This window comes from Chrysoperla carnea, chromosome 2 (genome assembly GCF_905475395.1).
Source record: "Chrysoperla carnea chromosome 2, inChrCarn1.1, whole genome shotgun sequence".
Lineage (NCBI taxonomy): Eukaryota > Metazoa > Arthropoda > Insecta > Neuroptera > Chrysopidae > Chrysoperla > Chrysoperla carnea.
Window position 1 is genome coordinate 10,371,453 of NC_058338.1, and position 14,084 is coordinate 10,385,536.

The window sequence follows — 14,084 nt, forward strand, 5'->3', positions numbered from 1 at the left end:
TAATATAATAGCATTCATAATATGACGCAATATAAAACGTATTTTGGGTCAAATGTAGTGTCAGTTCCATATGGAATCACCCTTATAGTTTAAAAGACCATTTCACTCATTTTAAAAAAAAAACTATTTTATCTTAAGTATATTTCTGATAGATCTTCTCACGACAGTATTATCTTGTGGCTGACGTCTGAAAACCTACTACTATATGTTTTTTAGCATTATTTATGTAATATTACAGCTAAGTTTTGAAGTATAGCTAGCTCAGTCAGTAGAGGTGTGGAAAAGTAATTGTTATTTTGGTGATTACTTAGTTCGAATCCAGTAGCAGTCTCGATTTAGAAAAAAAATTTACTATCATAACTCTATTGGATTTAACGTAACTCTATTAGATTTTTTTGTTTATTTCATTTTTGTTGTCTTGAACATTTCTTATTTTAGTTTTTGATAACTCTGAATTGTTGTAATTACGAGTTGGTTGGGTTGGATTTGTCGACTATAAAGGAGTTGGTTGGGTTCTGAAGTTTTTAGCCCTTGCGGTCAAAAATGGGACACTACACTTACAGAAAACGGATATATTTAATTAATATTAAATTTAAAATAAAATAAAATTATATTAAATTTTAATTTAATAACATTTGATTAAATCACAGTTGGTATATTTTGTTGGCAGCCACAAGATGAACGGGAACACTATTACAATATCTATGACGAGAACGCTCATTATTTCTGACGTCTGTGAATTTAAAAGAGTTTTGCTGTGGCTAACGTAAAACTCGTATTCTATTATTAAAAATAGAATTGATTCTTGAACCTTGGATAATATATAAGTTTTAGTGACAATAATAAATATTTCAAAAAAATGGCAAATAGTTCATTTGTTGATGAAAATCTTCATTTGCTTATCAAAGAAGAAAATATTAAAGTTGAAAATGAAACATTAGATGACGTTGTTACAATAGAACATGTACTCATTAAAAATGAAATACCAGAAGAAGACAGCAATGAATTTGATAGTTTAGAAAGTGTAAAACATGAATCATCTGTTCATGAAAATGATCAACAATTGTGTACAATTAATTACGAAAATATTAAACTAGAAAAAGAATTACAAACAGTCGAACTAATTATTAAAGATGAAATATTAGATGAAACTGTTTTAGAAGTAAAATCATTTTCGTGTGATATTTGTAATAAAACATTTAGCCATCAAAGGAATTTAAAGAAACACAAACGGATTCATAGCGGAGAAAAATCATATTCATGTGATATTTGTAATAAACGGTTTATACAGAAAAGTCATCTAGTTCAGCATAAACGGATTCATAGCGGAGAAAAACCATTTTCATGTGATATTTGTATTAAAACATTTACTCAACAAAGTTCTTTAGTGAAACATAAACTAATACATGGTGGTGAAAAACAATTTTCATGTGATATTTGTAAGAAAACATTTGGCCATCAAGGTAATTTAAATAAACATAAATTGATCCATAGTGGAGAAAAATCATTTTCATGTGATTTTTGTAATAAATCATTTACGTATCAACATCATTTAGTTCAACATAAACGTATCCATAGTGGTGAAAAACCATTTTCATGTGACATTTGTAATAAATCATTTACTCAACAGAGTCCGTTAGTGAAGCATAAACGGATTCATAGTGGAGAAAAACAATATTTATGTGATGTGTGTAATAAACGATTTACTTATCGACATAATTTAGTTACACATAAGCGGATTCATAGTGGGGAAAAACCATTTTTATGTGATATTTGTAATAAAACATTCAATCAGCAAAGTAATTTAGCTAAACATAGACGTATTCATAATGGAGAAAAGTAATTTCCATGTGATATTTGTAATCAGGCGAGCGAAGCAAGCCTCTACTAGGTTAAAATGTAACTTTTTGGTGGTAAACTTTACAAAAAAAAAACAACAAACAAACAAAAGATTTAGACATGAAATGAAATGTTGTAGTTCCATATTTATGTTTTACTTAAACGTTTTCTTCCCTTTGCTTTTTTTCCTTCAAACTTTCCCGTCAAACATATCATCTCGAAACCATTCTTTCTGATTATGTGACCTACGAATGATAATTGCCTGCGAAGAACCTTTTCATTTGTCACATAATCATTCCATTTTATTTTAAAAATTCTTCTCCAACACCAAACTTTTGATTCAGTAGATTTTTTTAAGTTTTTGTTAATAGTCCAGCTTTCACAACCGTATGCCAAAGTTGATCACACACATGTTTTCAACACTAACTGTTTTGTTTGGATTTTAATGTTTTTATTGCATAGAATTTTCTTGAGCTTGTTGAAATTAACTTTGGCTATTGAAATTCGTCTCTTTATTTCGTTATTGAATCTTCCGTCGTTTGATATCAAGGCACCTAACTTTGGCTATTGAAATTCGTCTCTTTATTTCGTTATTGAATCTTCCGTCGTTTGATATCAAGGCACCTAACTTTGGCTATTGAAATTCGTCTCTTTATTTCGTTATTGAATCTTCTGTCGTTTGATATCACGGCACCTAACTTTGCCTATTGAAATTCGTCTCTTTATTTCGTTATTGAATCTTCCGTCGTTTGATATCAGGGCACCTAACTTTGGCTATTGAAATTCGTCTTTTTATTTCGTTATTGAATCTTCCGTCGTTTGATATCAGGGCACCTAACTTTGGCTATTGAAATTCGTCTCTTTATTTCGTTATTGAATCTTCCGTCGTTTGATATCAGGGCACCTTACTTTGGCTATTTAAATTCGTCTCTTTATTTCGTTATTGAATCTTCCGTCGTTTAATATCAGGGCACCTAACTTTGGCTATTGAAATTCGTCTCTTTATTTCGTTATTGAATCTTCCGTCGTTTGATATCAGGGCACCTAACTTTGGCTATTGAAATTCGTCTCTTTATTTCGTTATTGAATCTTCCGTCGTTTGATATCAGGGCTGTGTTGTCATCTTTGGTTTTAATATAACCATTCCTAAGGTTTTCTTTGGATTTATATTCATATCTAATGCTTTGCTAAGTTCATTTACCTTATTACTTATTGTTGTTGTTTACTTATAATTATGCATACGATATTTACACCATGGTCTATTCGATTATTTTTGATGTTTGGGAGTTTGTCGATCATTTAAATAAATAAATGGCTCCAAAAGTAGGCATATTTAACATTGGTCTTATGGGAAAACGATAAGGATATTTAATAGAAATTGGGACAATTTTTTTTTTTACAAATATAATGATTTATTAATAATATTTTAATTGTAATTGCATACATCAATAATTAATTAATAATACATTTATAAAATTATAAATAAAAGTCTATAATAATAAAATTTATTTGATTTCGTTTTTTTTTTATGTTTCTTTAAAATCTCTTATTAAACTTTGTTGATTTAAAAATATATAGACGGCAGTACACGCTTTTAAATACTAAATTACATGAGATACTTTTAGGATTTTACTCAATTTCATACGATACTTGTTGATTGCCACGATATATTACGTGTGTTACTTCAACTTCCCGTTTTTCATGAACAGGCAAGCAGGATATATTAAAAAGGGGACTTAAAACTGATTATGTATTTATTATTTTCCTGTGATATATAAAAAGAGTTTAAGTCTTTTTTTTTAGAAAATAGCACCACAGAAACATTCGATTAGGTCATGAATATTTTAATAAAGAATCGAAAAATGGCTCGTACAATTACAGCCAACCAAACTTACGATACAATAATATATCGTGATCTTCTCTAAAGTCATTTAAATCAAAGGTTAAAAATATCTAGAACAGCCAATTTTATTAAAAAAAAAAGATACTTTTTTACTCCTGCAGGACAAGTACTCTCTTCCTGCCTCTGTTTCCCGTTCGATAAATGATAGTCGATTTTTGATCGCCAATTAAATACTTGCGCATACCCAAAGGTACAATAGGTTTTTAGGAGTTTTACAAAGCAAATTTTTACTCATTTATTTCTTAAACCGATTTTAATTCAAAGAAAAATGAATGGATTAATTATTTAATAATAGACTTGGCTTTGGCTATACTTTGATTGAAATGACTAGAGGTCGTTTATACTTCGTAAAAGTGATCTCATATAAAATAGTTAATTATATAATATTATTCTAATAAAATCAATATATTAATTACTTATAAATTAAAAAAAATATTAAGCTTTAAATATAAATATATATATATTTATAAAATGAATATTTTATTAAAACGATTTTCATAAAAAAATCAATAACTTTTATATTGCAAATGGCGGCCATTTAATTAAAAATGATTTTTTTTGTTGAATTTTGTACGTGAGAAAATGAAAAGTTTTTTTTTGTTAAGCAATGGCGAAATTATCGTTTAGTTATGCGTTTAAGGCAAATTTACGTCGTTTTTGCTGCCACTTCCGTCCAGTCGTTTAAGCTGTAACAGAAAATTAGGAAAATTAATATTTTTAATAATTGATTTTTACGTCCTTGATGTCAATCATGATAATTTTTGTACACTGTAGGGGAAATAAAAAACAAAAAACATATATGATCCAAGAATCTACTTAGTGTCAAGTCTTTTCAATTCAACTCTCGTAACTTTTACAGTAAAAGTGGCACCTAAATATGGTAAAATTTTCATTTTGAAGTTATACTCCTTTAGACGCGTTGACATTGTGAATGCTGACAGTGAATTTTTATGATGCGCGCGCATAGGATGACGCAAAAACTACATATTGAAGTTAGTTACAATTTTTTATTACCATGAAGTTAGTTGATAAAAGAAATGTCAGTCGCAATAGACAAGGATAGATAGATGACAGATTAGGTGTCATCTAGAAAGATATACAAAGAAATCCTCAATGAATGTAGCTTTTATTGAAGGAAAAAAAACCATGAATATTCTCTATTAAGTAACATAAATAAAACAGCTTATAATTTGTATGGGCTTACACTTCGTTTGGTCCTAGAGAAACTGAGAAAATAATATGCTTTTAACATTCTTAAAGACTTGGTAAATTGAGTAAATATTCAATTTAAAAGATTTACCTAACATCTCCATTTAGCACTTTAAAATGGCTCACGATTTCAGATTTCAACTTAGATTCAAGATCGTTACGAGTGTTAAAAAAGAAAGACCTAACTACAGATGTTGATTCCATATAAAACATTTTTGGATATTTAGCAATGTAGCATGCAATTTTTCAGGATAATTTCAATTAAAACATTTTTCAGTTAACACAATTATTGAGGATGCGGTTTTTAACATAGTAAGATTTGATCGAACACAAATTTTCGTATTATTTAGTTCGAAAACATCGACGGATTGATTTGAAATTGATGACATTCATGCGATTTTATAGGATTATATTGATGAAACTTAAAATAACATGCTTGAAAAAACCGAGAGGTGGATTTAATTGATTTTAAAAATTTTGTGTTAAGAGCCAATTTTTTAGGTTACAGGATAAAAAAAAAGCCATATTGTTATTAATCCAATCAGTAAATTATTATCAAACCCTCAAATCGTTTTGAAATCACTTACAATTTTACAACCTCTCAGCCAATTAGATATTATAGTTGATGGAAAAACTTTTCATGGCTCATCAATATATTTTAACCGCTGTAATTGAAAGTAAGTTTTTTGAGCTAAGAATTTTGTTTGGAAAATTTTTTTTATTTCATAGTGTAAATTGTATTAGTTTTGTGGACGTATTTTTTTCTGCGAAAATAAATCGTTAGACTTGCTTATTTGAACTTACATTTAGGTCCGTTGATGAATTCCAAATTTTTTTAGGCTGCATGCGTTATAGTAAGTTGCATTTAATTAAATTTAAAATTAACGACTAAATTATATAATAGATTTTATGGCACTAATACTACATTTTAAAAGAAAAGTTTCATATCTTTGGCCCCTCTAATAAACTTATTTAATATTTGGAATTTCATTGGTATAGTCTTATGACGTAACAACCAGAATTCTTAATGTATATATGTCGCGGATAGATTGCCGAATCAACTGTTTTACATAACCATAAGTTTTATAACGAACAGTTCCATTATTCAAAACAGCTGAAAGACTTAAAACGGTTTTTCATAATAACTGAACTTTAACACGCAAAATTACATAAACGTGCTGCATTTATCCATGCAGCGAGTCAACGATTGGAGGTTATGTAACGCATTTAAATCTATATTAGGTTAAATTAAAGGTTATGAATAACAACATAAAATGAAATGTCAGATAAAAATTTAGTCAAAATTAATGAGTAATATGAGTAAATACGAGTAATATGAGTAAAAATGAAAACAGTGACTTAAACGAAAGCAGTGAATTCAAAGAAAATTTTAATAAAAAGTTATCAGACTTTTTGGAAAGTCAGTGCGAGAACTTAAAAAAGCCATAGTTCAAGCAATCAGTTTTATTTTTATTTTATTATAATTTTTAAAAATTATTTTGTATCCTAAAAAATTATGTTTTCTATTGTCATAAGCTGTTGATTAAATTTCGAGTTCAATATATTTGTTGCTTATAAACATGGATTATATATAGTTCAATAGATTTGTTACTAACATTAATTGTTAACCCTTTTTTTATCTCATCATGGTCGTCATACACCAAAATCTTATTGTGACTACAGGTAAGCCATTTTGCATTACGTTTAAACTTGGGTAGTAGTATAGTTTTGTTAAACTAGCGCAATTTGCGAATCCAGACGTTACTCAAACGGAATTGTTTTGTAAAACAATTAACGGTTCTGTAAAACAACTGATTCGGCAATCCGCCTGAGACATTTACATAAAATTCCAACAGAGATTAGGATATAAAATATATACCAGTTGGAAACCATCTCGTTAGCCATTTAAAATATATGAAGTAATGCGCGCTCTATCGTATGTGTACAATTTCAAGTGAATACAAGTAATACACGCAATACATTCCCTCTTTGTTTTATACATAAGAACGCTCATAAAAACTCTTTTTACTTCATATATTACTTCATTTACTTCATATAAATGGCTAACGAGATGATTGCCAAACTGTATGATCGATAAAGAATGTCGCATTATAGAATTTGGTTGTTACATGTATATTAGTATAGTTTATTATTCATAATAATTTATAAATTATACAGTAGGAATTCGCTTATAGTGAAAATTCGTTTATTATGACATAATGGCCTTGTATTTATAGTTTTATGAATTGTCCAGATTAGATTTTCGACGCAGTTATAAATCAGACTCACGTAAAACCGGTTTTTTAATTCTGGGCCTCGACTGAGACCAAAAAGTATACTTTAAGTGCAAATACATTTTTGTATTTAATTTATATTATAACAACAAAAATGTTGTCTTTGATTTCTTGTACATGGCTGAATGGTAAAAACAAGAAGGTTTCTTTTTGATATTTCGAAGTAGACTTGTACAAAGCCTATCAAAATCGCACTAAAAATACCCAAAAAATAAATATTTTTGAACTTTTTATTCAAAACTTTTAGAAAAAAAAAATGCTTTTTTGAATAGAAATTGAATCTTTTCCAGGAAATGTAATATCGGTTACTTTGATCATTTTATTTGATTAAAATGTGGTTTTAAACCTCTGGTCTGTATTTATTGTTGTTTGATTTCAAATATCATTTTGTGCTTGATGTCATTGTAAACGAACTTTACTATATGGAGTTTCATTATTGCTCGTCATCAGCATTTTGTGCAACTTTTAGTTTTAGACTTTCTGCTAGATCTCCTTGCTGCATCAAATAAAATAAAGGGAAATAATAAACTATTTTATTTACCTCCTTCTCATCAGCTTGTACTGATTGGTACCGTTCCACTGTTGTTGTGGTGATTACGATGTTCGATGATGGTGCAGAGAAAATGTAGGTGTAGATGAGTGCAGCAGCAATACCTCCTAAACAGGGACCTACCCAGTAAACCTGAAAAAAAAGTTAGTAATAAAATTTCTCTATTTAAAACTTCTCGCTCCGTTGACCAGAAAAATAGTATACAAACCACGGGAGCAAGCACAGAATATCTCAGATCGCATGTTTGCATCTCGACTTCGTCTCGGACGCCAATGAACTTTTGCTCCCTAGATATGTATTATACCATTCAACTTACCCAATGATCTTCAAATTCACCAACGATAACAGCTGATCCAAATGAACGGGCTGGATTCATGCTAGAGCCAGTATAATCAACAGCAGCTAAATGTCCCAAAGTAACAGTTAAACCAATTGCTAATGGGCCAGCGAATTTAGCTTCTGGGCGATTTTTATCACATACACCAAAAACAACCAATACTAAAATGAAACCAAGGAAAAATTCCATTCCCATACCTTGTACTGGTGAAACATCTAATCCAAGACCCGTTTTACCGAGTTTCAATTGATATTGCTCTGGTGTTATTGCCTGCAATTAATAAAATACAAGTTATTTTGCATATTTCTCCAATTCTATGATAAAATATTTGGTCATTTAGCTCCAATAGATGAGTGATTGAGGCTTTGAAAGTTTCTTATTTTCAATGAGTTAACAAAACGCGTTCTGATTGTCTTGGAACTCCGCACCATCGTTTTAGAAAATGGCTTTTTGAAAATTTGATAAATCTTATCCCTCGAAGAATAGAACAAGAGTCTCAACTAAGCAAATCTCGAAAGTTCCATTTTTTAACTTCGTTTTTCATCTTTGAAAATGGTAATTTTTGCGTTTTTTCCAATCATTTTCTCGGTTTGCAGAGAGCTAAGAGACTGACCCTTACTAAACACATAAAATAAATAAAAATTGATAATTACTTTTAATAGTCCAGAACCAGCTAAAGCTCCTAAGCATTGTACAATAATATAAAGAATTCCTTTTGCAACTTTAATATTTCCTGTTACTAACATGCCAACTGTTACAGCTGGATTTACATGTCCGCCACTCACATGTCCAATTGTCTGCAAAAAAAAAAAGACATACATTAGCAGAAATAAATAATTAAGAAAGTATTTAAAACAAACTGGAGTCATAACGTGTCAATTACTTAATTATGAATAAAATGTTTAAATAAATATATCTCACAACATAAAAGTCATAAACTATTGTTAATAATAATTATTGTTCCTAATTTTTATGGAATTTGTAATTTTTTTACTAATTTTTCTTTTTATAAAATTAATTGGTGTAAGTGATTAATAATTAGAAATTATGTAGCCATTTACATTTAATGTGCCATTTCCGTGGGTTTTATATTTGTTTTTAGAGGAATTCACTGCTTTATTAATTAAACTATAGTTTATTTTTTATATCGTTAACATTCTAAAGCTGTTTCTTGTAAAACTAATTTCATGGATTCAAAAAGTCACAACACGTGAGAGTTTTAATTTAATTCTAGTTGGTATTTAATTAAAGATCACGCAAGGTAAAATTAAATTATGAACGTTTGTTAAACGCATTGTTCACACGGATAAAATATAAAGTTATTAGTTAATGAAAAGAATTCACTCGAAAAGCAACTTAACTTTTGAATTTAAGGCAATTGTCTCGGGAATTTTATGGGCATAGCGTCATAATTACAGTTCGTAAAATTAGCGTGGAGAGCATAGTCCCTCAAGCGCTAGCCACGTAAGCATACAAGTAAGTTCGAGAAATACCCTCTAAATATGTATGTCAAAAATAAAATAATATAATAACTACTTACATGAACAATAGCGAAAATTGCTAAACCAAATGTTAAAGCAATTAACACAATATTTGGTGAAGAATCTTCTGTATTCGCAGCAATATTTACAACAGACGCACAACCAAAGAAATTTAATATGACATTGCCTAAGAATTCAGCAACCAAGGCACGCCATAAATTATTATTCTTAGATGTAACTTCACTAATTCCCAAACTTTCTTTTAATTTTCCCGCCATTTTACTGTTCGGCTGCTACTTACTGATACGTAAAAATGGATATTTTCGAAAAAAAAATTGCACTGTAACAAAAAGAAAAAAAATTATATAATAATGTTTGCTTCTAACATTAGCTTATTTTATTTTATTTTTTGCTTAAGATATGTACAGGGTGGTATGGCAACTCAGAGTCAAGTCTTAAAATCTAAAAAAGTACATCTATAAATTTTTGACTATTTAGAATAAATGATTTTTATTTCCAACAGGTTTCCTCCTGACTTTCTGGTTTATCTCCCGAACTCTCGGAACTTGGAGGTGGCAGCCTTATCTAGAGAGCAAAAGGCATGACTCAGATCTCATATTCATTGTAGTCCAAGGCAAAGTCGACGATGACAAACATGTGATCTGGGACATTCTTACGTTGCTCCCTTGGCGTGTATACTATTTTTCTGTTCGAAGGAGGCGGAAAGCGGCAACTTTGATTAGCACAGAGAAACGAAAGTTGAAATTTTTCGTCGCCCGGAGGGAAGAAAAAATATTTTTGTAATAAATTTCAGTGCTAGACTGATTTTTAATAAATTTAGCTTGGATTTCTAGAGGATCCATCTTGTATTCAGTTAGAATGATTGATTATATGTATTCTATTGTAGATATTTGTTATAATATTGTATTATTGATTTTAAATATTAGAATATTGATCATAAATAATAATTAATATACCAATAATATATAATACAGACTGACAATGATTATATGTATGAAGGTATGCATGGATGCATGGTTTAGTGTGTTTGTAAAACTAATTTGCATGTAATACAAAGTTTAAATATATAATATATTCATTATATTATTTATTAATCATTATTTTTATAATTGAGATAAAAAATATAGCTATATATATTACAAAATGCGAAAATGATTTTGATGATTTGTTATGGTTTCACGCAAAAACTACTGAATGAATTTGAATGAAACTCTACAACAATAATACAAATAAAACATCACAATAACACATAGGGTATAATTTACAAAGACAGCAGTGACCATAATCGCTGTTCATTATAAGGAATCAAAAAGTACCATATTGGCAATTTTGATAATCCAAGTATGTAATCCTACTAAATTTGGGTCATATTTTTTAAATTTGTGATCAAAATTAACCTTACTTTAATAGGTTTCAAGAATGTGGAGTCCTGGTCCCGGAATTAAGCACAAAAGTGATAGCTAACGAAAAATTGACATCCCAGCTGAAAAGAATGACCCAAAATTAGTGGGTGTCAAAAAAAAATTCCAATTAGATCTAATCAATTTGCCTGTGTTATCAAAAAAATCGAATTTATTAACTTTATGACGTCATCAAAATCCAAAAAATTTAATTTTGCTCTATCACATTCGAATTTTATTCAATTTTGATAAACCAAGTATGTAATCCTACTAAATTTGGATCATACTTTTCAAATTTGTGATCAAAATTAACCTAGCTCTGATAGGTTTACAGAATGTGGAATCCTGGTCTCGGAATTCAGCACATAAGTGATAACTAGCGAAAAGTTGGCATCAGAGCTGAAAAGAGTGAAGCAAAAATAGTGGGTTTCAAAAAAATTCCAAGTAGATCGGATCAAATTTGCCTGTGTTATATTTAATTTAATTTTCAAAAAATTTAATTTTACTCTATTACATCCAAAATCTTATGTTGGCTTACGTAGGGGGAGGGGGGTGGTCAATAATTGTCAAAATTATGCTTACGTAATTAATGAGTGGCTCCTAAACTTATTTTGTAAATGAAAAAAGTTATAATCAAACGTTTCCGTAACGAAGCTTGTTTTTATGATTTAAACTTTTTGAATACCATATAGATATGTCCCTGAAAAAATTTGTAGTAGTTTTAATAATGACCGACCTTTTATTCAGATAAAAAAAATCGCGATACCTATTAAATTTCATTAAATAAAAAAATATTTAAAAAATCATAATGATCAAACCACACATTAGATATAAAATTATATAATAAAAAAAACCATTAATGATTTATTAAAGATGATGTAATTATTTTTAAACAGTCTTTTGAACGTATACAGCACATTTTTAAAAATAGAATTTCGTTTTTATGACCGCATCATATGGTGGCATGGTGTAAAGATAATCGCGATAACAAAAATGGTTTTTTTTTATGTTAGAAAATCATTACCTACTCTAAATAACTATTATTATAAATTAACAAATAACACAAAGTAAAGCAAAGCGTACGTAGGATGTTGAGTGTTGGTTTATGAGTAAGTAAATATTAAAAAAAATGTTTTAAATATTAATTATATTCAAATCAAAATTAATACATAAACAAGTGAAAACAAACAATTGACTGAGTTAATTGTTGAAATACCATGCATAGTCAGTGTTGATTACTTTATCACATTACACATACATACATGTGACACATACATAACTGATAATCAAGTATAGTACATATTATAAAATTTCCGCCTAATTGGCGCACTCACGGGTAAACAGTGATGTTTACGAAAAAATGTTTCAGACAAAAGTTGTTTAATTTTTGATAAGGAACATTTTTTACATTTAAACTTTTGTTCTATCTCTAACGGTTTACAAGATGGGTCCTACGGACCCAAGACCCAATGACCTATGATGCTCATTTACGAACTTGAGCTCACTTTTTACGTCCTGAGTACTCTGTAAAAATTTCAGCTCGATATTTTTTTCGTTTTTGAGTTATCGTGTCCACAGACGGACGGACGGACGGACAACCGGAAATGGACTAATTAGGTGATTTTATGAACACCTATGACAAAATTTTTTTCCTAGCATCATTATTTTTAAGCGTTACAAACTTGGGGCTAAACTTAATATACTATGTATACTTCATATATACATGGTATAAAAAACTTAATATATCAAAATTAATTATTGTAAAAATAAATAATAACTTAAATTTATTTTTAGATTTATTTGCATATACATCTTTTGATGTTTGTAAAAAGTAATTTTTTTTTTGAAAATAAATACAATTTACTGATAAGTAAGTGAAAACAAACGATTGACTGAGTTAATTGTTGAAATACCATCTATGGACAGTGTTGATTACGCAATCTTTTTTTTTTTTAAGTCATGTAACTAAAGAAAGATAGTCACTCTTAGATAGCCACAGTCGTGTATATATAACACGACTGTGGTGTCATATAACACATAACTACCATAAAATGTTCTATTACCATAAAATAATCTTATTTGCGACCTTACGGGTAAACAGTGATGTTTACGAAAAAATATTTCAAACAAAAGTTGTTTATTTTTAGTCTAACGGATCCAAGACCCAATTGAACTCGACATCTCTTTTTACGTCTTGAGTACGCTATATAAATTTCAATTGTATATCTCTTTTCGTTTTTGAGTTATCGTGTCCACAGACAGACAGACAGATAGACGAACGAAAAATCGGAAATCGTTGTTGTTGTGCTATATGTTGAGAGTTTAACTGGCATCTTGTTCACAATATTTGAAATAATTTTCTTTACATAATTTCATTTTTATATTCGATATTTAAGATAGATACAAACATCAAAATTCAAAGTCGACCCGTATGGAATTCCGCAGTACACACCAAATTGTTTTGACAAAAAATGCGTTTTTGTGATGGCATTTAATTCTTTAAAAATTTAGGAAAAATGATATTCGTCATGGCGACCTCAACTGTAGCTTTCTTTTCTTTTTATTGTGTATAGGCAATTTTATTACAGATATGATATGCAAATTACATATTGAATAAAATGATACCTCAATAATCAAATCGGTGCGATCCGACGTGTGCCTATTTTTCGTCATTAGCCAGCAGGATAAGGTTTAAAATGGGGGATAAATCATGAACCCATAGAAAAACAAACTATAGAACTAAGATACATGATATCCTTTTAAAAACTTAAAAACCTACAGCTTTTCATTGCTTGTTTCAGCGTTTATCGAACTAAATGTCTAATTTCCTTGGACTAGAGGTAGATTATGTAGACATTTGTAATAAGTAGTTGAATGGTTTATGTCAAATTTAAAATGTTTGTGCAAATAAAATATCATTTATTAAATTCAATAATTGAAAATAATTTCACTTGAATTAAAAATAGTACCTAAATAAATAATAATATATCAATCAAATTCATACCAAATTACAAACATACAATTTAGTCCTGGCACCTGTGTCATATTGA

General features: G+C 29.0%; 2 protein-coding genes across 3 annotated transcripts; one reads left to right on the forward strand and one right to left on the reverse strand.

Moving 5' to 3' along the window:
* The first annotated feature begins 859 nt into the window (after positions 1–859).
* LOC123291480 (putative zinc finger protein 702) lies at positions 860–2,097 on the forward strand. The gene is made up of 2 exons (XM_044871784.1): positions 860–1,067; positions 1,557–2,097. Exons 1-2 carry the CDS (start codon positions 860–862, stop codon positions 1,841–1,843), a joined length of 495 nt encoding a protein of 164 aa, XP_044727719.1. The 3' UTR covers positions 1,844–2,097.
* Positions 2,098–4,363: 2,266 nt separating this feature from the next.
* LOC123294075 (aquaporin AQPAn.G) lies at positions 4,364–9,946 on the reverse strand. Of its 2 annotated transcripts, XR_006535072.1 has the most exons (6): positions 9,673–9,946; positions 8,786–8,929; positions 8,112–8,402; positions 7,787–7,927; positions 5,539–5,616; positions 4,364–4,428 (listed from the first exon to the last, which is right to left on the reverse strand). XR_006535072.1 is itself a non-coding variant. In XM_044875148.1 (5 exons), exons 1-5 carry the CDS (start codon positions 9,889–9,891, stop codon positions 4,378–4,380), a joined length of 846 nt encoding a protein of 281 aa, XP_044731083.1. In that variant the 5' UTR covers positions 9,892–9,945; the 3' UTR covers positions 4,364–4,377. The 2 variants fall into 2 exon arrangements, 1 of the variants encoding a protein (XP_044731083.1); XM_044875148.1 differs by lacking the exon at positions 5,539–5,616 and having other exon boundaries at positions 9,673–9,945.
* Positions 9,947–14,084: the final 4,138 nt, after the last annotated feature.

Coding starts and splice junctions, on each gene's coding strand:
- LOC123291480 (XM_044871784.1), top strand. CDS start 860: ATGGCAAATAGTTCATTTGTTGATGAAAATCTTCATTTGCTTATCAAA. Junction 1,068..1,556: donor TGAAAATGATCAACAATTGT/GTACAATTAATT, acceptor AACATCATTTAG/TTCAACATAAACGTATCCAT.
- LOC123294075 (XM_044875148.1), bottom strand. CDS start 9,891: ATGGCGGGAAAATTAAAAGAAAGTTTGGGAATTAGTGAAGTTACATCT. Junction 8,930..9,672: donor CAATTTTCGCTATTGTTCAT/GTAAGTAGTTAT, acceptor TTTTTTTTGCAG/ACAATTGGACATGTGAGTGG. Junction 7,928..8,111: donor GTGAATTTGAAGATCATTGG/GTAAGTTGAATG, acceptor CTTTTTTTTCAG/GTTTACTGGGTAGGTCCCTG.